Raw genomic sequence first — 25,661 nt, forward strand, 5'->3', positions numbered from 1 at the left:
CACAGCTAGCCCTTTTGGGGAGCTGGTGTTGGGGGGCAAAGGAAGAAGGCCCCATTCCACTCTCGGGCACCCAGCGGCGGATAAACTCTCTGCTCGCTGCCAGGACCTCTGCCTGTCCCTCAGTGCCCGCATTGTTACACGGTCTGTGGCCACCTCATTGATGGCGGAGGGCAGTCACAATATCCTTCTAGTTAGTGGGTTTCCAGAGCCTCACCAACTGTATTGTGACTTCCCATTCTGAGATGACAGCTGCAGGCCCAGAGAGTAATTGTCATGCAGTTTTTTTTGTTTTTTGTTTTTTTGAGACAAGAGTTTCACTCTGTTGCCCAGGCTGGAGTGCAGCAGTGGGGTCTCGGTTCACTGCAGCCTCCACCTCTTGGGTTCAAGTGATTCTCCTGCCTCAGCCAACCAACTAGCTAGGATTACAGATGCCTACCACAATTCCCAGCCAATTTTTGTATTTTTTAGTAGAGATGGGGTTTCACCATGTTGGGCAGGCTGGTCTTGAACTCCTGACCTGAAGTGATCTGCCCGCCTCAGCCTCCCAAAATGCTGGGATTACGAGCCACTGTGCCCGGCCTTGTCATGCAATTTTGAAGCAGCAGCTGGCGTTTCTTCTTGAACTGATATTGTCTTCTGCTGAGGTTGGGAGGAAAAAGAAAAAGTGAAGCCCCATACCTTGTCATAGCGCTGTGTTTTGTGTGAGGCCAACATTCCAGAATTCGACAGGCAGGCCCACTCCCTCATTTTAAGCAATTCTGTTGTCACTGGAGGTGAGCTGTGTTATTTCTGGGGTTTCCTGTCTGCAGACAACCCCGTGGTGAAAACTGTGCGCTAAGTGTACAAAGTCAAGTTAATTCAAGGGCCAGGAGAAAACACCTGAAGTTTGGAAAAGAAACATGGCTTTGGTTTCTGTGACAGCACTTTGCTATTGACTGCTTGGCTGACACCTTCTTTACCTGTTAGTTCATGCACTTCCCACCCACCACAGCCCTTCCAGCCTGACCCCTAGAGCTTGCTGTGTCCCCAATGACATTCAGGAAGGATGGAAAGGGCTGACAGAAGCTGGGGGTATGTGGACAAGCTAGAGCCAGTATCAGGGGCTTAGAGTCACACTCGAAGCTGTCCTGATGATGTGGTCACAGCAGGAGCTCACGTAAAAGGCTCGTTTGCTGGTCATTGCCAAGGTCCACTTTGGCCCTGGGAATTGTCAGCACTCATGCATGAAGGCGTTCTTACAGAAGAAATTGGGTGCCTTCACCCGCTTGTTTACAAAACATGACTTTCTGGTTCTTTGCCTAGGGGAGGTGTCTCCTGGGGCAGTATGAGTAGCCACCATGTGCCCATAGAGTGCTAAGGCCTCTTTGTTTAATTTTTGCAATAGCCCTGTGAGGTAAGGATTCATATCAGCCTCATTTTACAGCTGAGAAAACTGAGGCACGAGGAGACTGTATGCCTTGCCCAGCCGGCACAGTCTGAGAACAGCCGGGCCAGGTTTCAAACTCACATTCCAGTTCCCACTGTCTTAACAACTGGGTCATGTTGCCTCTCTCACCTAGTGACCACCATCACTTGAACACTTGCTCTGTGCACAGCCCTGCCATCAAGGGGCATATCTCAGTGGGGACGTAAGGTCTGCGCATTGGCACTGAATGGCATTAATGTAGGACAGTCAGGCAAGGGACGGTGAGAAGCAGAGCACACCAGCTGAGGCACTGAGTGATTTGGAAGGTTCCAGGAGGGCAATATCCTTTCCCAGTCCTGGCTGGAGCTAATACACGGATTAGTTCGTTTTCACACTGCTGTAAAGATATTACCCTAGACTAGGTAAGCAAGAGCAGGGAAAACTGCCTTATAAAACCATGAGACTTTGGTGAACTCGCTGTTATCATGAGAACATCATGGGGAAAACGGAGCCCATGATCCAGTTACCTCCCACCAGGTCTTTTCCTCAACACCTGAGGATTACAATTCAAGATGAGAGATTTGAATGGGGACACAAAGCCTAACCACATCAGCTCCCCAGAGAAGGAATGATTTGGGCTGGGTCTAGAAGGAGGGATTTGATGGACCAGTGGGGCGGGGGTATATGGGCAGCAGGACGAGGAGTCAGGAGGGCATTGCTGTGGTTCAGTGGGAGCCGGGATAGGAACTCTGGGTCTGGATGCAGGAGGCATTTTAGTGAGATTGTCTCCAGAACCTGGCAGCTGATGGGGTGAGAGGGACAAAGCAGAGGTGGAACATGTGGTGGGTGGGGCAGGAGCCCACCCCGTGTTAACAGGGCTTTGGCAGCATCTGGTCTCAACACCGGCTGGCTGTGAAGGCTGAGATAAGCTACTCAACTTCCGTTAAACGGAGATAAATCTCCCTGTTAGGGTGTGGTTTGACTTAGGTAGTATCCATCCAGTGCTTAGCCTGTGACGCCTAGAGCTAAGCACCCCCCAAGTAGTGACCGTTATTATCTAAATATTCTCTCAAGGTCCCCCCTTGGCCAATAAAAGTCTGGTAGAATTTGGGGAGGCCCAACAGGGTTGCCTGCTTTAGGGTGAAGTGAGAAGCTTATCCTTACATGCAAGGAGTTAGATTTGGCGGTAGGTCCTCTGAAGGGAGGCACCTCCCGAGTCCACGGCACATAGTCTGGCCACTGGGTAGTGGTCCCCTTGGACAGAGCCCTGATGGGCAGAGTTGGGGAGCAGGTGTGCAGGTTTTGAGGGTGCAGGGGATAAAGAGTTATGACAAAGATGCTGGGGTCCACAGAGCCCACGAGGATTTGAAGAACTAGAATTTGAGACACTCTAACAGCGTGGCTTTAGGGGCGGGGACAGGAGGCAGAGTTAAGGACAGAGGGGGTGGTGACAGAGAAGAGCCCCCTTCCCCTGCCATCCTGACCTCAGCTATATTTGAGGGCTATGGCCAGGACTGAGCTGGACACCAAATCCTCGTGGAAATAGCTTTGTCAAGAATTTTGACAGAGGAAGAAATGAGAGGGGCAGGGTTGTCTTCAGGAAAGGAAAACATTCAACCATATTAAAGATCCGAGCATGCAAGAAAGCAAAGTGGGGATGCAGGAGAAAAAAACACAGGGCGAGCTGGGAAGATGGGATTTCTCAGGGGCGGGCACTAAAGACGGTGAACTCCAAACAGGAGAACAACATGAAGTACTGGGAGAAGAACCAGTCCATCGCCATCGAGCTCTCTGACCTGGTTGTCTACTGCAAACCAACCAGCAAAACCAAGGACAACTTAGGTAACATCTTTCCTAAGAATCTGCCCTATAACTGCAGTGAAAACTTCCTTCCTTTCGAGTTTGATGTTTTCAGAGAGGGCAGAGTGGGTGCATGCTCCTGTTCTTAAGTGCTCCCGGTAGATGGCCTCAGCTTGGGTTTGTCCTCCAGGTGAGGGAGCTGGTGGAAGAAGCTCTTTTGGTGTCTCAGTAGGAAGACCCACTGTATTAGTCCATTTTCATGCTGCCGATAAAGACATACCTGGGACTGAGTAATGTATAAGGAAAAAGAGGTTTAATAGACTCACAGTTCCACGTGGCTGGAGAGGCCTCACAATTACGGCAGAAGGTGAAAGGCACATCTTACCTGGCAGCAGATGAGAGAAAATGAGAACCAACCGAAGGGGAGACCCCGTATAAAACCATCATATCTCATGAGACTTACTACCACACGAACAGTATAGGGGTAACCCCCGTGATTCAATTATCTCCTACCAGGTCCCTCCCATAACACGTGGGAATTATGGGAGCTACAGTTCAAGGTGAGATTTGGGTGGGGACACAGCCAAACCATATCAGCCACTTAGTGGGTGGATTAGTTCTTATTGCCATTACCACAAACTTGGTGGCTGAAAACAACATTTATTCTTGCACATTTCTGGAGGCCAGAGTCTGAAATCGGTATCGGGGTCAACATCAGGGTGTCAGCAGGGCTGTGTTCCCTCCAGAGGGGAAAGCAATTCCTTCTTCCAGTTTCTGGGGGCTGCTGGCATTCCTTGGCTTGTGGTCACATGGGCTTCTCCTCTTCTGCTTCCCTGTTACAAGGACCCTTGTGGTGCATTAGGTCTACCTGGATATTCCCGGATAAGCCTCCCATTTTCAAGCTCCTTAATCACACCTGCAAAGTCCATTCTGCCATATAAAGTGACACATGCACAGGCTTCAGAGATTAAGGCCTGGACATCTTCAGGGGCCATTACTCAGCCCACCACAGATACAGTTAAAAAAAAAAAAAAAAGGGGGCCTTCTACCATGTTCTCCAGGTAGCAAGTTTTTGATGATGCTGTACATATTTTTTTCTTTGGGGTGCTTCCTTATGTTTCATCTTAGAACAGAAGACCAGCCAGACAATACTAGACCCCTGAGTTAACTTACTGGGAGGCCAGTCCCTAGGAACCTCTGTTCAGGGACAGATGTCAAAGCTCAGGACTCAGCAGGCTCAGCGTGTTAACTGCCTGGCTATCCCACCACAGCTGGATGGCAGGGAGCCAAGATGAGGGCTGTCCCCTTCCCTCTCCTCTGTCCCGCACAGGCACCCACATCACAGCTCTACCTGTGGGCAGTGGCAGGTGATTCTCAGTTTGTTCATCTTGTGTCTGTGATCTCTCTGGATCTTCCTCTCACCTAAAACCATCCCCATATTCCCTCTTCTATAACTACTGCTTTTGTGTTTTCTTGTTCAAGGATGTTGGTAGTTAAAAAAAAGTAAATTACAATAATTCTAGACTAAAAGGCGGTGGGAAAACTAGGTCCCTTTTTAATACCTGGAACCCCCCAGAGGGCAAAAGTCCATAGTGACGCCAATTGGCACAATATCATCAGAACCCCCTGAATGTCAAAGAGGGAGATTCCTGGTTTCCTTTTATAATCTGAGCATCCAGTCATTGCACCAAACATTAAGAAAATGCAGAGATGAGACACAGAAGTAGTGATGACCTTTCTCTCTGTGTGCAGAAAATCCTGACTTCCGAGAAATCCGCTCCTTTGTGGAGACGAAGGCTGACAGCATCACCAGACAGAAGCCCGTCGACCTCCTGAGGTACAATCAAAAGGGCCTGACCCGCGTCTACCCAAAGGGACAAAGAGTTGACTCTTCAAACTACGACCCCTTCCGCCTCTGGCTGTGCGGTTCTCAGATGGTGGCACTCAATTTCCAGACGGCAGGTAAAGGCAGACTGAAGGTAGTCCGATCCCTGCAAGGTGGTGGTGGCAATCACTCCAGGCCAAGTCAGCTGGGGTCAGAGATGCCATGTGGTGTCCAGGAATGAGTGGTTTGTCTGAGGGACTGCACAGTTCAGCAGAGTGCTGGTTAGTATGAGGTCCGGCAGCTGAATGGAGGGATGAGAGGACTGAAGGGTGCCTGGCTCAGGCAGGCTTCATGATTGCAAGTAACAGAGGCTGAGTTAGTCTGGCTTAAGAGAAAAAGAAAATGCATTAGCTCACGTAATTCAGGCATCTTTGGAGCCCTCTTCTCCTGGCCTGTTGCTCTGGGAGGGCATTCTGCTCAGACTTTCTTCCAGGGACATTCATATGGTGGCATAACCAACATACAGAAGCTTCTGGACATAAAGTGGTCGCATAAATCATGGGGCTTTGTGCTTTTGTTGTTGTTATTTAAAACCTCTTTCGGGGGATCTGTTCATCAGTAGCCTCCTTTACATTCTTTTTGTAGCCACCTTGGATTCCATTGAATGGAACAATCATTTATTTAACAAGTCCCCGTGTAGGCACGTGTAGGTATTCCCCATTATTTGCCGTCACAGACAGCACTGCCTTCTGTACCCTGACGTGAGCGCCATTCCGCAGACGTAGGAATATGTCTGTGGGACAGAATTCTCAGAAGCGCAGGGTCAAGAGGCACTTGCATGTTGATCAACTTTGCCCTGAAGAAAACCACTGAAGATGTGCCTGCAGGTGTGCCTGAGCTAAGCCACGCTGCCAAACTGCCCTCCAGAGAGATTGTGGGTGGAGATGCAAATAGGTGGAGGTTGGAGTATACTCTTTTTGTATAACTTCACTGAGTTTTGTTGAACTTTTTGCCGTTTGCACAAATGAGAGGTGAAAACTGATATACTGTAGTCCATTAGAGCTGCTGCTTGTAAGTGACATTAACCAGTTTTTCTTTTATTTAAGGAGCAATGACGTTTTCTTTTCTGCAAACTATTTGTGCTTCTTACCCGATGTATCTATGCAGTAGGTATTTATAGCATAGATGTATCAGAACTAAGAGGGTAAAAATTTATATTCATATATTTGTCATTTGAATTAAAATAGCCTATGCAATTTGTTTCTACATAGATACTTTCAGCAAGTTTGAATCTTTTCTTTTATGATTCGGGAGTTTGTGACATACTTGGAAAGATGTTCCCCAGTCTGGGATTTTGTTGTCTAGAAACCCTAGATTTTCTTCGAGTGAGATACTTATTTGAACAGCTGCCTCACATTAATTTTGGGAAAAGGTGTCATTCATTCCCCACCTAGGAACTCGTGGCCTAGGAGGCCAGCACGCTCATGCCTGACTTACAGCAGGCCTTCACTTTCCTTCCCAGATAAGTTCATGCAGATGAATCACGCGTTGTTTTCTCTCAATGGGCGCACGGGCTACGTTCTGCAGCCTGAGAGCATGAGGGCAGAGAAATATGACCCAATGCCACCTGAGTCCCAGAGGAAGATCCTGATGACGCTGACGGTCAAGGTAAAGCCAGCCCTCCCTCCCTGCCAGGGGAGCCCGCTGCCCTCCCTGGGGGCTGCGCCGACGCTGCCTTGAGAGCGGGGAACCCATGGCTAGGAACGCTTGTTGTCTTGTTTAAACTAAACTATCCACATTCAGGCAGTGTTTGAGGATCTTTTCTTACACTACACTCCACAGTCGTTTGAGAGAAGAGGAAAGGGAGGGGAAACCTCAAACCCACGTCCCCTTGTCGTCTGTGGGGCTGAGGTACGACCCTGTCTTTCTGGGGTCCCGGTGAGGTCAGCCTCTGGCTGGAAAGAGAAAGGAAACATGGGAAACAGCCATTTGGTCTTAATGGAGACATTTTTTCCCTTACTTTGTCCAGTTCCAGGGCTTGTTAAAATTCATCTGACTTTCAGAGAAAGTGTTGTTACTTTGTAAGAATTTTTGAAAAGTAGAGAAATGAATTGCATTTCTCATGAAATTAAGGGCAGTGGGGGGAAGAAGCATATGTAAACAGAGGCCTTTAAGTAAACTGCAGTTACAAAAAGAGTGCCACGTTGTCCCTCAGCCTTTCCTGGGGGCAGGGAGATCCAGTGATTAAGCTCTGCCTTGATCAGAGGCACCTACTTGGGCATGGATGTGCATTCATGAGCTCAGGTGAGTTTTACCTGTTGAGTCAGGTGGCGTATGGGACTGAGACTCAGGCTGATGCTGAGGAACTGTGGGATATACCACAGTCCACCTTCATCCACCGCAGAAGGTTGCTGTGGCTTCTCCAGTGAATTTGGGAAAATTAGGGCTGGCATTGAACTCATCCAGTGTCACTCTAGAACCCAGTCGCAATCCATGCTAGGCTGTCTGTTCAGGACCCCAGGAGGGTTCCAATGCTTCCCTTTGGTGTCCCAGGTTCTCGGTGCTCGCCATCTCCCCAAACTTGGACGAAGTATTGCCTGTCCCTTTGTAGAGGTGGAGATCTGTGGAGCCGACTATGACAACAACAAGTTCAAGACAACGGTTGTGAGTAAGTCGCCTTGGCCCCTCTGCTTTGAAACGTCCGACCAGTGACTCCTTTGTGGGAGTGCTCTTCCTGGGGTATTTTGCAATGCACTTCAGTTGTCCAAGGTTTTCTTTCCTCCCTCTTGCCCACGTGGCTCAGCTTGAGGAGGGGATACAAAGGGCCACTTTATTAAATCCTTAGACCTTCCCCAGTGCTGTTTGCCTGCCTGTAACTCAAGTCTGGAATCCTAGGTGAGGCCCTGACACTTGGTTGGTCCTCTTTGTGTAACAGCCCAATCGGATTGATCTACTGAGTCAAAGGCCAAGAGGCAGAGACATGGAGAGAGGGGGTGAACCTACATGGCTGACCTGACCCAGAGGATCAGCCTAACCTGGGGGAGCTTAGCCCCTAGAGGGCAGGAGGAATGCTTGCTCTTCCAGGAAAAGCCAGGAGGGAACCGTGAATGGTGGGCCTTCTAACGCACAGGATCCTTGCTCCTGGTAAAAAGTAGCCCAATGAACAACTCAGATGCTCACTGAGTAAATTGGCATTTATGGAGAGTTGCAGGATTGCTCCTTGCTTGCTCTGTGAGGCTGGGCTCTCACCTGCCAGCTGTAGAATCCCCTGCTGCTGGATGTGGCTCGCAGGCTCTCTTCTCCTCTTTCATCTTTTCCAAATTCCACCTTCCTGCTCTGCAAACACCTCCCCTCTTCCCTTCTCCCCCATCCTGGGGAGGGGAGATGGGAGGTGGTCTCCTTGCTCTGCTCACCAAGGGACCAGCCTGCAACAGCAGCTTCCAGGATTGCTCAAGGTGGGGTGAGGGAGTGCAGAAAATTACTCAGATTTTCTTAGATCTTGGCATAGATGCATATTTATTTACGTGGTTGCTAAGGGGATTCACAGCTGAAGGATGCAGAGATTGTCTTACCAGAAGGGGGCAGCTCCAATGCGGCCTCTAATGAGCTTTGATCTCCTTCCAGATGATAATGGCCTCAGCCCTATCTGGGCTCCAACACAGGAGAAGGTGACATTTGAAATTTATGACCCAAACCTGGCATTTCTGCGCTTTGTGGTTTACGAAGAAGATATGTTCAGTGATCCCAACTTTCTTGCTCATGCCACTTACCCCATTAAAGCAATCAAATCAGGTAAGAGGCATTTTAATTAAGATGTTCAGTTTGGGCTGGCATTGTACTTTGGTTTGGCTGCTGGCTTCAGAAAGAATGAAAAATCATTTTTCCTGGTTTGGATGGAATCACTGTAAAACACATTGGGTGGCTTGGAGAGCTGGTGCACGTACAGCCTGTCGTGTAGCACACAGGTGGGGGGAAGCGGGTGACAGGGGAGGCTATGCCCCTCGAAGTGGGATGTCTACATGCAAAATTGGATTGTTAGTGGATCGTCAACCTGGCACTGCAGTTTGATTTCATTTTGAAATATTATACACGGTTTGCTTCTCCCTAGCCAGGGCTAAGTCTGGGTTGATCTCCCTCCTGCTCTCTGGCTGGCAGTGTGAGAGGGTGGCAAGGGAGAGACCTTTGGCATCTTGCGGGGGAGCTACAATCTCGAGAGTCCAACTCCCCAGATCCTTCAGAATTCACCTTCCTCTTGTATAAAATTGGGCGGGTTAATTTACTTCTTTGAATTGTTAGTTTTCTTCCCTGCTGAAGAAAACACAAAACCCCTTCATGGTATGAGGAGGGTCATTTCGTATTTTTCTGCAACCAAGCCAAGCTGGGTCATACGACCAGCGCTTAAGAACACTGTTGAATCCCAGATGCCTGAGCCCCTCCTGCACAGCTGAGATGGACACCTGCAGGTGAGGGGATTTGGGACTCTGCTGCTTCCAGAGCCAGTCGTTTACAAACACAAAAAAACCGGCTCTCCTTAGCTTCTATGTATTTCCTTTCCTACTGGATTTTAGGTATAATGTTTGTCAAATAGGCCCTTGCTGGCTGTTGAATTTCCTTCTTCCTCTTCCTTTAGTATTTCTGATGCATGGTGCATGAGATCATAGATTCTTCCGGATTCCTCAAGAGGTCACTGTTCCCTTGTTTTCTGAGGATCATTTTTCAAGAGAAAGATGACTGTCATTTTTAGTTACTTATATAAAAATATAGTCTTTTGATGATGTTTGGAAACCTAGGGCTCAACGAAGAGCTGAATTGGATCCTTTTTGTTTTCAGACATTCCCTCAACCTCCACCTTTCTTAGTATAATATCATAAACCTGACCATTTCTGCTACTGGGCAGGAGCCCACTTTCTGAGCAGCAGGCATGCTAGAAAATCCACGTGCTGGCTGGGCACGGTGGCTCACACGTGTAATCCCAGCTACTTGGGAGGCTGAGGTTGCACCACTGCACTCTAGCCTAGGTGACAGAGCAAGACTCAAAAGAAAATGCAGGTTCCTGGACCTACCACAGGGTGCTGAGTCAGCCCAGGATGGGGCCAAGGAATGTGCATCTTTAGGCAGCTCCCCAGATGGTCCTTGGATGGCACTTTGAGAAAACCAAATTATGTCAAGGCTGCCTATCTTACCATTGAGGAAATGAATTCCTTAGCAAGTTAAGACTTTGGGAAAATGTTTAAACTTTGAATTTTTTTTTTTTTTTGCACTCTAGAAATGTTCATTTTCATGAACATTGCTACTCTAGCAATAATAATGAATATTCATCTGTAAGAGGCCTGATATTTGGCAACCCTTTTGGGTTAACTCACCCACACTATAAACTACCTTTTTTTTTTTTTTTTTTAGAGTCTTGCTCTGTCGCTCAGGCTGGAGTGCAGTGCAGTGCGTGATCTCGGCTCACTGTAACCTCTGCCTCAGCCTCCTGAGTAGCTGGGACTCCAGGTGCACACTACCACATCTGGCTAATTTTTGTAGTTTTAGTAGAGATGGAGTTTTGCCGTGTTGGTCAGAAAAAAAGTGATGAGATTACGGCGTGAGCCACTGTGCCTGGCCTATGAACTACTTTAAACCCAGCACTGAGGCTGTGATTCCTTAATTTGCTTCTTTTAGATTAGTCTAATAAGGCTTAGGAATGAAACCAATTCTTCTGGTGCAGGAAGTGTAGCTTTTGGTACATCTTTACCTTCCTAGCCTTGATGCTGTAACAGACTTCTTTGTACGGTAACTGCCTGCCAGTTCCTCTACCGGACTCATCCAGCAGAGAGGGGCAGCTGTGCTGAAACCCCCTGATTACCCTGACATCCTGTTGAAGGATGAAGGCCATGAGCTTCATAACCCCTCCCAGTGCCTTGCAGAGATGTCAGAGTTGATGGTAAAACCTCCTTACCTTACTGGGCATCCAAGTGTGTCAATTCATCTGCAGAATACAATGACTTAGCTTGGAGATTTAGAAAAAACAAAGGTCAAAACCTCAAGGGAGATTTAAAATGTGACCTCGTCCTCCCCCGACTGTGAGATACTCTCAGCAGGGACCTTTCCTCGCTCCTTTCTAGCTCCTAGCAGTGCCTGGCACATCCATATTCATGGGAGGAATGAAATAGAGTGAATAGAAGGCATTGAGGGGCTTCCAAACTCAAAAAATAAACTTCGCCCATTGTCATTAGAGATGCACTTAAGCTTTTAAACCAGCTGGAGCGCAGGAAGGAAAGAAGCAGCCTTTATTGTGTTCGGTACCTTAAACTCTTTCTCTCTTAATCCTCACAGTAATCCTGTGAAAGGGGTTTTATCTTTGGTTTTAAAATTCTGAGCACTTCGAGGCCTAGAAACTATGACTTAACTTGCTCAAGGTCACACACCTGTAGGACGAGAGCTGAGATTCAAACCCAGGAATGTCTAATTTCGAACCCCGTGTTCCTCCTCTGCAGGCTGCCCTCTCACTGGGCCCTCAAAGCCCGAAGCATTGATCTTACTTTAAAAGGTGTCTATATTTCCCTTTCCCCTGTGAAATGACTAGAAACAAGAAGAAAAATCATTCTGTTTTGGGTGAGATTGGGAAACACCTTTGAGCAGACTCTAGTATACAAGGAGGGCTGCCCAGTGCATAAAAATGGGACTTGGGCAGTGAGAGAAGGTACACAGAGCTGGAGATAGCTGGCCATGGGGGCAGAGCTCATGTCTCTGATTTAAGAGGCACACGCCTAGTGTCAGATAGTACTGTCTGGCCTGGAACCATGCTATTGGAGTGTACAGGCTACCCAATAGCCTCCCGGAACACCATAGAGCAGTCATTCCAGTTCATTCTAACAGTCAATCAGCAGCTAGACTGTATTAGTCCGTTCTCACACGGCTATAAAGACATACTTGAGACTGGGTAATTTATGAAGAAAAGAGGTTTGATTGACTCACAGTTCTGCAGGCTGTACAGGCTTTTGTTTCTGGGCAGGCCTCAGGAAATTTGCAATCCTGGTACGAGGAGAAACCAGCACATATTTACATTGTCAGCAGGAGGAAAAGAGAGCGAGTGAAGGGGGAGGTACTACACACTTTTAAACAACCCCATCTTGTGAGAACTCACTATCATGAGATCAGCAAGTGGGAAGTCCACCCCCATGATCCAGTCACCTCCCACCAGGCCCCAGCTCCAACACTGGGGATCACAATTCAACATGAGATTTGGGTGGGGACACAGAGCCAAACCGTAACATAGACTTAATTCTTCCCCACTGTCCACAGATTAGCTCATTAGAGGTACAGAATCTCAGGCTTCACCCCAGACTTCCCAAGTCAGAGTCTGCAGTTTAACAGGATTCACAGGTGATTCGTATTTGCATTAATGTTGGCCTATCACTGGGCTAGACTGCAAGAATTCTGTGAGGCTTTATCAAGGCAAAAAACAAACTAGCCACAAAGATCACATTGTAGCCGTAGGGAAAAAATAGGTCAGAAGACTTCTTTACAGCAGTATATTCAATGAGAGCAGTGTCCCCAAAACCCTACCAGGAAAAGAGTGGGTATAAAACCTGAATGTTTTATACCCATTCAAACTGTCATTCAACTATAAAATCAAAGGATGGATGCTCTCAAACATGCACAGCTCAGGAATTCTGTGTCCCGTGGGCTCATTTTGAAGAGAACAAAAGAGGACACATTTAACCAACGAAGGCATCCACAGAGTTCAGTAAGATGATGAGCATCGAGCCATTAAAAATAAATTTGTACATTTCCTTATGTATAAAAAGATGAACACTGTAAACCAATACTGAGCCCTGGGTGGTGAGATGCATGCTGGGGAAAGTATAGTGATGTCTTTGTCATACTTTGAATTGTATACATAAATTAGATGGATTGATGGGCGGATAAATCCATGACAAAACAAGCACAGTCGGCCCTCTGGATCTGTGGACTCAACCAACCAAGCTTGGATTGAAAATATTTTTGAAAACATTATGTATCGAACATATACAGACTTTTTTCTTATTCCTTAATACAGTATAACAATTACACAGTATTTGTATTGTCTTGGGTATTAAAGTAATCTAGAGATAATTTAAAGTATATGGGAGGATGTGCATAGGTTATATGCAAATACTACATCATTTAATTATTTAGAGACAGGGTCTTCCTCTGTCACTGAGGCTGAAATTCAGTGGTGTGATCATAGCTCATGGCAGCTTCAGACTCCTGGGTTCAAGCAATCCTCCTGCCTTAGTCTCCCTAGTAGCTGGGACTACAGGTGTGCATCACCATGCCCAGCTAAATTTTTTATTTTATTTTTTGTAGAGATGGGGTCTTGCTATGTTGCCTAGGCTAGTCTTGAACTCCTGGCTTCAAGTGATCCTCCTGCCTTGCCCTCCCCAATTGCCAGGATTATAGGCATGAGCTACCGTACTTGGCCAACTATCTCATTTCATATCAGCGACTTGAGCATCCAAGGATTTTGGTATCTGGGGAAGTCCTGAACGAGTCCCCCATAGATATCAAGGGACAACCGTAGAGTGCAAGTTTCATACAATCTAGGTGGTGGGTACAATCAAGTGTTCTTTGTAATACTTTTTTAGTGTTGCTGTATGTTTAAGAATTTTATATTAAAATGCCAGAAAAACATAAGCCTCCCTTTGTGGGAGAATTATGGTTACAAAATGGAATGCAAATATTATACACCATGTCCATACAGAAATCATACACCTTAGGGGTGTAAAAGGAGAAGCTGAGGGAAGAAAAGGAGTAAAGGTACAGGTTTGTGTAAGTATGCGACTTTCCTCTTCATAAGCAGTGGAAAGTAAGAGATTCAATGGCTATTGTTTGAAGGTGATAAATCAACTGAGAGTATAAAATGTTCCAAGAGAAATAAGCCCAAAATCTGAATGGTGGAAGGCACAGAGGAAACAGTGGGAGGGTCCTATTTTGGGCATTGCTTGTCTTGGAGAATCAGTAGATATGATATAAATGCTTTCAAGACAAACTAGGACCACAGAAACGATCTCTAAGATATAATGCTCACTGGTAAGGCACTATCATTTGTGATTTAAAAGCAACTCAAACATATGCATAGGCAGTCTTGGGAAAGATACTGTTAACAATGGTTCCTTTTAGGACAGAGAGGAGAATTGGGTGGGAGTGACAGTTCTGTTTTAGCCCTGTGTTCTTTTATACTAAATTAAAAGAAGCCAGCAACCAACCTTTGAGATGTGTTGCCTTAAACATTACTGAATCGGGGTGGGGAAGATTCAGCTCCAACTCGCCCCCACCCTTCAGCCCTAAATAAAAAGAAACATTTAAATGACTGTCAAACACAGGTCCTACTTGTAAACAGGGAATGGCTTTTGGAGGAGGAAGATCAATACTGCTATGAACTACTAAGGGACAGAAAGATTTCCTCCCATTGGAAATCTTTAAAGATAAAACACACTCCCTCGTCCTGTGCTTTGTAAGGCTCTAAGTGGAGGAAATGGATGAGGATTCACTACTCTTTTGGTCTCAGGAGTATTTAAGGAATTGAACCACAGCTGCAATCACTACACTTAATGTGGAATGTTCTGTGGGTTTTAATTTCTTCTGAGTGAATCATTTTTATTTCTAGATGGTAGATATTTTTAACCTTGATTCCCTGTATGGACCAGTCAGTCATGGCTGTTGGCCTGTGTCCCTAACCATCAGGATAGGACCTCCGGCTTCCACAAAGTCAGCCCCCAGCAGGGGGCACTGACTTCTCTTCCCTGGGTATCCTCCAAAAAAATCTAAGGTCTGACATTAATTACCTGCCTTTGCATCTTCCTCCTTGTTCTGCTTCAGGATTCAGGTCTGTTCCTCTGAAGAACGGGTACAGCGAGGACATAGAGCTGGCTTCCCTCCTGGTTTTCTGTGAGATGCGGCCAGTCCTGGTGAGTGGAGATACGCCAGTAAGGGTTCCCTGAGCCATGCCTGCTGGTGGGGATAGAAATGGCCTATGAATACCATTGGCTGTTGGACTTAAGCCCATTGAGAATTATCTAGCCCAAGCATGAGACATCATACAAGAATTCCTTTTTGCTAATTCCCCAGAGTTTCCTGGGTTTTCCCTCCCAGCATCCTCCTTTCTTGGAGAATGCTGTGTGATTCTGCGTAGGCAGTGAAGGAAAGGGTGCCGGTACTTGTAAGTTCCTCATAGTTTCATTTCAGCAAGAGCCGGGCCAGATGATGCCTTCCTAGATAGACTCATCCTTTCTGGATGCTTTTTTGGTGCCAGTGGGTCTTTAGGAATCCTGTCAAAAAGTCTGATAGCCTCCAGTGAGGGCCTGTCTTGGCCTGTCCTGGGGACAAAAATGCATGAACCCCAACTTCTCTCTAGAGAAGACTGAAGGAGACTTCCTTCCTGGTTCTTTTGATTTTCCCAGGCCTTGAAGATACTGAGTCTCTCCTTTGATTAATCAGTTTGGATAGGCTTGGTCTTGAGCTGTATTTAAAAATGTGGCAAGTTTGCTCAGGATGAAGGGTTAAGAGTGGAGCTCCCTGCTGTGTGGAGTCAGGGCTTGGGTTTGGGTAGATGACTGGGTATTTACTTACTGTGATTCTGGGGCTCCAGAGACTCGATGATGGCCTCTCTCATAGGCTCAGACCCACCTATCAGGCCTATGTTTTTGCAGTGCCTGACCTGTAGGCAGTACCATCTCCCAGGATCTTTTCATTCCCCCTGCTGCAGAACCGCAAAGCTCGACATGGGCTAAAGCTTGACATGGGCTGAGTGAGTTCTGTGGTCAGATTCTCTCTGGCTGACCTAAAAAACTGTAGTTCTGAATCCCAGTGGGTTGATGTGGGCTTGGTTAGTGCCCCCCAATACCCATCTTGTTTTTTTTCCAGATAGAGAAATCAGGGTCTGTAATTTGGCTACAAAAACTAAACAGGGATATTCAGACCTTTGAATACAGGGATATTCAGACCTTTGAATAGCCATAACAACAGTCCATGCAATAAAAATTCATGAACTTGACTCAGAGGAGGGAATATTAGGCTTTTCTGCATAGCCATTTCCCGATGTGCAGCTTTTGCAACTTTGATAGTTTTCCACTCCCAGAGCATTTTTAGGAGCACTGAGATGAAAGAAGATGCAATAAGGGAAGACCCAGGCACAGTGGCTCACGTCTGTAATCCCAGCACTTTGGGAGGCTGAGACGGGAGGATAGCTCAAGCCTGGGTGGCGGAGGTTGCACTGAGCTGAGACTGTGCCACTGCACTCCAGCCCGGGTGACAGAGTGAGACCCTGTCTCAAGGAAAAAAAAATAAGGGAAGAAAGAGCAGGAAAAACTGCTGAGAGAGACTTAAAAAGCACAGCTGTTAGGGACCAAAGAGCCTGAGACAGTCTCACTTTTCAGTGGCCTAAAATAAACTTCACCAGCATTTAAATGACTGTGTGAGTCTTCCATCAAGTAGAATGACCATAAATTAATCACACCCCAAGCCGGGCATTTAGATGGAATCCATTTACAAACAAAGCGATCATGCACAGCTTTAGGTGAGTACCCTTTTCCTCCTTTATGCCAGAATTCTTTCCTGAGGATCAATACTCAGATATAGAATTAGTGGGATCAATTAATTTAGCTGAATGGTAAAACTGTAAAACCTGGGCTTTAGCAGAAGCCTTAAACCAGTGAGCACGAAGACCCTTTGCTTAGTTAAGCTTGTCCCTTCCCAGCTCAACAAAGGATCTGGGATTTGCGCATCTGTTGCCGGGGAAAGGGAACTGGTGCTGCTCTCTTTGCAGATACTTCACAGAAAAGTCAAGTGATAAAAACGGTTTTAGATGGTGGTAGGGCAGCATTTGCCTAAGCCTGCTCTGCAAGGCTGCTGTAAACAACTGGAAGCATCATAAATAATTTAAGTGATTAGGTATCACTAAAAGAAAATTGTGTTGATGCAGATTTGACTTGCTTGATGAGGGAAGCTTAATGCTGGGGCTGCCACTGTAGGGAGTAGGGGGCGTTGTATGGGGTTCTAAATGGAAAGTCAATGCTCGCAAATCTTCTTTCTGAAAGTTTTCTTTAGTTCAGCTGCTAGTTCTTGAGATTTCATTTAATTCCACATCTGTCACCTGGTTTTGTGCCACTCACAGGTGCAGCTTGGCATTTCTGTCCACACTGGGATGAGAAGTCGCTCTTGGAAGCCGAGCTGAATTGCATTCGGTAGACCTGGGCTTTCTCCTTAATGCCCACGGTCATACCTTTTATTTATCACCATATCCTCTGGAAGCCAGGGAGAAACTCTGGTAAACAGCCTCAAGACAGCGTTTTCTGAGCAAATGATTGATCCAGTAAGGGCTAAAATGGAGTTTGCTCATAAAACATTTGCTGAGATAGATTTTACAGCTCCAGAAAACTGTCAATAAGCACTTTAAACACCTTCTGAAGAAGCCATTTACATGTCACAATTACTTTATCAAGTCGCAGTCCTTTACTTTGTTAGCAGTATGTTTAGTTTATAAAGAGTATTTTCAGCACCATTTTATTACCTACTGTATTTGAAGATGTAAGGAAAGAAAGGTGGGGGAGTTGAAAAGAGTCCTCACAAACAGCCTGTATCTAACCACCGTTACCATCTTGGTAGATTTCCATTGCCTTATGATTTTTTGTATATGATATTTCCATAGTTGGATTCATACAGGTGCCCTTTCCTACTTCGCCGACGACTTTAAATGATTTTCAAAGCCATTGATGCCTGTTTCATTACGTGTAGGTCCCTAATTCACTTATTCTCCTACTAATGGAGAGTTAAGTCATTGGCAGTTTTTTACTTTATAAATAATATAGGTCTTCATGTAACATTTTCTGATTAAAAATTATTTCCCAAGGCTAGATATTTAGCAATGGAATAATAAATCAAAGAAAAAAGGACCATGTATTTTTACCTGCATGTCAAATTGTTCTCTGAAAGTAAATAGTTTCTCTTAAGTTGATGTATTACATCCAATCTTGCCATTAACTGGAATAGGCCTTCACTGGAATGATTTAACATGGTGAGATACCGAAGAATGGGACTGGGGAAAATAGGAAAGCTTAAATATCCATTATCTTCCCTGGGCAAACTGGCCATTTCTGGAGGGCACATTTGAGAAAACTGGCTGCCCCAGGACCTGTTTAGTATTGATCCTGGGTGAACTGGGTTCTGTTTTGTGCTGGGTAGCAGCTAAAGTGCAAGGGGGTACAGAGGCCCTTCCTTAGAGTGAAAGAAAACCCAGGATGCTGTCAACTAGATTAAGGCTTATCCTAGATCAGATGCGTGAATCCCTTTGTAGAAGAGTGCACACTTTAGAATCCTGGAGGTCCAGAACTGGGAACTGCACTCTGGCACTGAGCTGGTCCTGGTTTTTGAGGTTGGGAAAGATTTCCTCACACTTGGGGAGAACTTGGGGGATACAAAGGCCTTCCTTATGCCTCATCAGCTAAAGCTGGTCAGTTTGCCAAGTGCTGGCTCCAAAGAGCAAAAACTGCTGTGTTTACCATCTATGACCCAACAGTTTGACATGACTACTGAATAGACAAAACCATGAACATGCAGTGGAAAAAGAGGAAGACAAAGGTACACACCTGGAACAGGTGGCTGGCAGTTGAAACTGAGCCAATGGAAGCCTCAGATGATGAGAACTGTAACACATAACTCATAGGATCTTTCAAAGACATCCAAGTAGAGCACTGGAAAAAGCTTTCTGGAATTCAAAGACAAGACCTGATTTGTTGAATTAAAACATTCGGTATATAAAGCGATCTGCATTAGTGACCCCAAAGATAATGTGAAGGAAATGTCTCACAATCTAGGGCAACCCCACCATGAGATGGAAAGAAAGGAAAAGGTGGGCTGGGAGGACAGATGCCAAAGACCTAATATGAAAGCATGTCCCAAAGGACAAACTGAAACAGATGGTGCAAAGCTATTAATGAAACAGTGAATAGAGGAAGTGTTTCTCTGATCTGCTGTTTGTGAGGGCCCACTTGGTTGCAGGTGGGATGAATAGAAAACACATCCATACCCTTAGTAATATTTTAGTAAAAATGTTAAATTCCAAGGATAAATTAAAAAACCTGGACTTGCAACACACTAGTTGTGTATAAAGGAACTGAATAAGTCTAATATCTGACTTGTCCTCTTTGGTGCTGAAAACTAAAAGATTCCCCAAATGGGTAGAATGTGGACTAGGAAGACAGAATAATTCAGTGTCCAGCCCCCCACATGTCAAAGAATTTCAAAATATGCAATATTTTAGATATATCAGGTATCCTACTCAAGGGAAATCTTGAGGCAGCCCTGAATCAATGATATTTTAGTCAGAAGAGAAACTTTTAGGTAGGGAGGTGAAGACAGGGAAACCAGTGGATAATTAATTTTGCAGTACAATTACATCTTACAGGAGGATGACAGCATGATTAAAATTTTGTCATGGTAAATATTAAACAAGAATTTTTGAATTGGAAGAAATATACCATAATAAAAAATGCTAATCAAAAGCTGAAAAATAATCAAGTATCAACAAAGCACAGGCATGGACAGGTAAAAATAAAGGTATCCTAAAGGGTATTTCAACTTTGATGACTGGGGAATCAGACAGTAAATAAACTATACTGCAGAGGGAGAGTTAATGCTACATTTGATGTTAAAGGAAACTGTGATTTTAGTTAGCATTGTTAAACTGAGGGTAACCGCTGTCAGAATTGAAAAGCAGAGGAGGAAAAAAGGAGATCAACATAAACTTGACAGAGTAAAAATAAGGTAAAGAATCAGAAGAAATTAAAGCAAAGTAAAATGTATAGTAATTGAAGTGAAATGGATAAGAACTTACATTTAATTTGGTGAATAGGCTGAATCCTCCTATTAGAAAATAAATCTAACTGCAATGTTTATAAGAATAGGCCTAAAGGCAAGGTAAATAAAACAAATAGGAATGGATGGAAGAGTTACTGGGAAAATTGGGAAGGAAAAGTTAACATCAAACTAGAATTTAGGATCAGAAGTACTACAGTGTATTAAGATGAACAGTATGTAATGATAAAATGCTTGTTTTCTAAAGGGATATAAAAGTCATTAGCAAACAGCATAGTACCTAAGTATATAAAACAAAAGTTCCTACAAATACAAAGACAACTGTATAAAGAAAAAATCTTTCAGAATTTGGAGAGTCTAGTATATAGGAGATCAGCGAAGATATAATATCAAAATAATTTGCCTTAAGAAATATACAACTTTGTGTCCTACAAATGGCTAATATACACCATTTTCTTCTATTTCTCAAACTTTATAAATTTGATTGCATCCTTTCTTAGAAAGAAAACCTTAACACATTTTTTAAAAATCACAATTTCATAGGTCATTGGCTATAACTTGACAAGATTCGAAAGATATAAAAATATGGTCAAATTATTCACGATTTGAAGATAATAATTTTCTAAATATATTAAAACAAGTAAATTACCTAAAAGTAAAACATTTATGCCATAGTTACATTTAGAAGAGGAAAGTGCTTGCCTTAAAACTTCACAAAGACTGAAGACTACTAAGTATTCATCTTAAGAACTTTTAAAACACCAATAAAATAGAACAAAGGAATAAAATAGAGATAGAAGCCAACTGAATAAAACACAAATCAAAAAAAGATAAAGAATAAAACATTCTGGTTTATCAAAAAGGCCAAATTTTGTTTTGAGACAGTGTTTTTTTCTTGTCACCCAGGCTGGAGTACAGTGGTGTGATCATGGGTCACTGCAGCCTTGACCTCCTGGGCTCAAGTGATCTTCCTGAGTAGCTGGGACTACAGGCATATGCCACCATGCCTGGCTAATTAAAAAAATTTTTTGTGTGTATGGAGACACGGCCCTGCTTTGCTGCCTAGGCTGCTCTCAGATCCTCCTGCCTTAGCCTCCCCAAATGCTGGAATTACATGTGTCAGCCACTGTGTCTAGCCCCCAAAAGACCAGTTAAACTCTTTGCCTACTTAATAAAAGAACAAAAAGGAAAAACATGTAATAGTAAACACTGGAAAGGAGACTGAACCCCAAATAATAAAGTAGAGCAAATGGATGATTGCCTTAAATTATTCTGAAAAGCAGTAGAAAAGTTAAAATACCTATTAGATAAAACAGGTTTAGGATCTAGATGGTTTTATAGCTTAGTTTTATCTTCATTTAAATAATGTAATTCCAATTTTACTCCACCGAAGTAAAAACAATGGAAATCCTTCTTCTGTCTTGAAGCTATACAATGTTCATATCAAAACTGGAGAGATAGTACTCCTAGCTTTCCTCTAACCTCATTCAGCCATAGATCAATGTCATGTGTGGATATAGATGTTAAACTTAAAAAAAAACAGCAAATGTCCAGCTGTTTACTAGAAGAGCAATATATTAAACTAAGCATTTATTCCGGGAATGCAAGGATGGTTTAACAGTGGCACAGTTAGCAACAAATTAAATATGAAAAAAGCATAAACTAGTAGATGCCATAAATGTAATCAGCCAAATGAAATAATCAGTATAATTGTAGGAAAAAGGTCAGGTGATCTCTATTCTATACAAATTTAAACTCTACAAATTCTGATTGTATAGTTTACAAAACAGGAAGACTTCAATTTTAAAGAGAGACTTTGTCTTGTATTTATTGAATGTAACCACTTCTCTCTGTTCTGGAAGTAACAAACAGAAATGTGGTGTGGGAGGAAGGGACAAATGGGAAATCCCATTTGTGTTACTGACAAAAACCATTAACACATTTAGGAGTAATTTAAATAAAGGTATACAACTTATATAAGGAAAAACATAAAATCTTATTAAAAAACACCATGTGAACAAGTAGAAATTTATACCAACTCTTCCAAAATTAATGTTTGATTGGAATTGGAGATATCAATATAAACTCACTTAAGTTACATATATACTTATATATAGATTCACACATAGGTAGATGAATAAATGTGTGTGTTTACATGCTACTACAAATACATACATATCCTAGCTCACTCTGCTGAGTGCCTAGAATTAATGACACCTCAGTCATTGGTTTCTGAATTCCAGATATTGCCAAATATCATATTCCAATAAAAAGAAATCCGGGCTCCTTAGACAAGTGGTTGATTTCCAGACTTGGGATAAATAAAATATAAAAAGAACTTGGAGCATCTTAACGTTTCAGTAAATAAAGAAGTGCTGAAAAAATGGTGGCATCAAAGGGGCCTAAGAACCAACCAGGGAGAGCTCCCAATGGCCACAGCTGGAACAATTTGCATAGCAAAATAATAATATTGGATTCTAGCACACGGAATGAAATAGCTACGTGTCTGTGAATGAATGAATACATGAGAGAGAAGAGTTAGTCCTCCCCACAAACGAATTCTGATTAATAAATGTAGAAGGAATGAAGAAACTGGAAAATCACTATCGAAACAGCATAGCACTAACTGCTGCAGTAAGACCTACTGATGAATGCTAAATGAAAGTTGGAAGAGAAAGATATTTCCATTGTCCCAAAAGTGTCTTCCTCCAAGAAATGTATCAATTAGAAGAAAATAGCAGCTTTACAGCGGATAGACCCTGCAGGCACCATTTTAATCAGATGATCAGTGTTACCAACCACCTGGAATAAGACATGTTGAAATCACATCCTTCCTGATGTGAGACGCTGAGAAGGGGACATTGCTTCTGTGACATTCTTGCCAAAACTGCGTCACCTCAAACAAAATAGAAGACACCAGACAAATGAAAGTTGCTAGACATTCATACAAAATAACTGACTAGTACTCTTCCAAAGTGTCCTGAAGGAGGAATGAGGAAACCATACCGATTGTAGGAGACTAAGGTAGCACAATGACTAAAGGTTGTGTGGGATCCCAGATTTGATGTGGGAACAGGAAAAGGACATTGGTAGAAAACCCAATGAAATATGAATAAGATCTGTAGTTTTAGTATTGCACCGATATTAATTTCTTAGTTTTGATACTTGTACTGTGGTTGTGTGAGATGTTAACACTGTGGAGTCTAGGTGGTTGGGGTATGTAGAACATTGTACTATTACTGTACTTTTTTGTAAGCTTAAACTTCCAACATAAAACAATTTAAAAAGTATTGGTGGGGGAAAAACTTTACTTTTGTGTATTTTCCCCCCACCCAACAAACAGGAAAAAAAAAAAAAAATAAAGGCAGAGAATGCCATAAAGATTTTGTCTCAGGCCAGGTAAAACTTACTACCAAAGGCTTCCTTTATTTTCTAATAAAATAAACTAAATTTTTAAGTGAAAACTCAGACTCAAAAGAAATCCAGGAAATAAGTATTACAAAATGTTTTCTCTTGACTAGAATGGTGGTTCCTCAAGTCAAGAAGACTGGTTCACTTGCTGTAGAGTTATTCAGTAAATGGTTTCTATCTTTTATGTTCTTTTCTGAATGTGCATTCTATCTCATATATATATAGTGTACCCAGGACTACAGTATGTAATATAGCTGTAAATATTTTGGGACTCAGAAAAGGTGATAAAGGGCTGCAGTTACAGAAGCATTCATAGAAAAAGTGAATTTTGAACTTGCACCTGAATAACAAATACTCATTATATAGAATAAAACAATAGAAGCCATTTTCTTCTAGGTGCAGACAAGGGGAAAGAGAGACCTTTCATGGTATATAATTAAGACTTAAATGGGGTTTTCGTTTTGCTTTATTTTTTGAGACAGGGTCTCATTGTCTTACCCAGGCTGGAGTACAGTGGCATGATCGTGGCTTACTGCAGCCTTAACCTCCTGGGCTCATGTGATCTTACCCCCTCAGCCTCCTGAATAGCTGGGAGTACAGGGTATGCCACCATGCCCAGCTAATTTTTGCATTTTTTATAGAAACAGGGTCCCACTATGTTGCCCAGGCTGGTCTTGAACTCCTGGTCAAGCATTCCCCTCACCTCAGCCTCCCAAAGTGCTGGGATTACAGACCTGAGGCACTGCGCCCAGCGACTTTATTTTTATTTTTATTTTTTTTAACTTTTCCTTGAACTTTATTCTTTAAATTTTTACTTTAAGTTCCAGGATACAAGTGCAGAACGTGTAGGTTTGTTACATGTGCCATGGTGGTTTGCTGCACTCATCAACCTGTCATCTAGGTTTTAAGTCCCACATGCATTAGCTGTTTGTCCTAATGCTCTCCCTCCCCCCATCCCCCGACTAACCCTGGTGTGTGTTATTCCCTTCCCTGTGTCCTCATTGTTCAACTCCCACTTATGAGTGAGAACATGTGATATTTTGTTTTCTGTTCCTGTGTTAGTTTGCTGAGGATGATGGCTTCCAGCGTCATCCATGTCCCTGCAAAGGACATTATCTCATTCCTTTTTATGGCTGCATAGTGTTCCATGCTGTATATGTACCACATTTTCTTTAGTCTGTCATTGATGGGCATTTGGGTTGGTTCCATGTCTTTGCTGTTGTACACAGTGCTGCAATAAACGTACATGTGCATGGGTCTTTATAGTAGAATGATTTATATTCCTTTGGGTACATACCCAGTAATGGGATTGCTGGGTCAAATGGTATTTCTTGTTCTAGATCCTTGAGGAACCACCATACTGTCTTTCACAATGGTGGAACTAATTTTCATTCCCACCAACAGTGTAAGTTTCCTATTTCTCCACAGCCTCACCAGCATCTATTGTTTGACTTTTTAATATGCTTTATTCTTCATAGGGAGGAAAGCTATGTATTCCCTTTAGGAAGGGAATACATTTAAGTGAAGTCATTACTGACTCTTCCCAGTGCCTCACTTGACACATTCACTTAATCACCAAGGACAGCCCATTTTACCTTTGCTTACTCTTCAACCTTTGCAAACAGCTGGAATAACCATTTTCTCTCCCCCTTCTCCAAAGTCACAGTTCCAGCTGTTACCCTGGGGACTGTTTTGTTAGGTCATTAAAGTAGGAATAAAACCTTGCAGAGTATGGTTCGAGTCCATGTTTTTCTAAAAGTAAATGACAAAGGATCTTGTTTGTGCACCTTGACACATGTTTTTGTAGCACAGGAGTCTTTCACTTGAACTCCATCAGGAAAGGCCAGTTGACTTGACCTCCTGCAAAGCCAAGCTTCACACAGTAGTCAGTGACCCTCTGAAACAGATGAGGTACAACATCCTCATCCTCCCTCTGCACTGAAACCCAAACTCCCTACCCTGAGTGGGTTTTATCTTTTTGTCTCCCCTAGTATAATGTACTATTTTGACTCCTGCAACTGAAAAGTTTAGGAGTAGGTCTTGTTTCAGTCATGGCTGAATCTCTGTGCTCACGCAGTGGCTGTTTTCCTCTTTTTTTTTTGGCACATTCCCAACTTCTTGACACAATAGCAGTGTGGCCATGACAGGACCACACTCACTCTTTCACCTGATCCAAGAAAAGACACTCTACCCAGAACACCAATGAAACTCCCACGGATGCGTCTAGTTGGCCTTGATTGGGTCATGTGCCTGGAGGTGGTACTGGTGGGGGAAGTAGAAATCATTACTGGCTACAGGTGAGGCACATGCCCATCTCTGCAACGTATAATTTATGATACCTTGGCTTTTTTGGGTAACAGCTTTGAGAGATAATTCATATAA

At 43.7% G+C, this 25,661-nt stretch overlaps 1 protein-coding gene across 1 annotated transcript in view; it reads left to right on the forward strand.

Moving 5' to 3' along the window:
* The window catches only part of PLCG2 (phospholipase C gamma 2), a 184,705-nt gene that overhangs the window by 156,699 nt on the left and 2,345 nt on the right, over nucleotides 1-25,661 (forward strand). The window contains exons 26-31 of the mRNA XM_025370127.1: nucleotides 3,145-3,247; nucleotides 4,958-5,167; nucleotides 6,553-6,698; nucleotides 7,584-7,698; nucleotides 8,655-8,822; nucleotides 14,877-14,965. Coding sequence (XP_025225912.1) covers nucleotides 3,145-3,247; nucleotides 4,958-5,167; nucleotides 6,553-6,698; nucleotides 7,584-7,698; nucleotides 8,655-8,822; nucleotides 14,877-14,965 — 831 coding nt within the window. The remainder of the gene's footprint in view (nucleotides 1-3,144; nucleotides 3,248-4,957; nucleotides 5,168-6,552; nucleotides 6,699-7,583; nucleotides 7,699-8,654; nucleotides 8,823-14,876; nucleotides 14,966-25,661) is intronic.

This window comes from Theropithecus gelada, chromosome 20, assembly GCF_003255815.1.
Source record: "Theropithecus gelada isolate Dixy chromosome 20, Tgel_1.0, whole genome shotgun sequence".
NCBI classification, from domain to species: domain Eukaryota; kingdom Metazoa; phylum Chordata; class Mammalia; order Primates; family Cercopithecidae; genus Theropithecus; species Theropithecus gelada.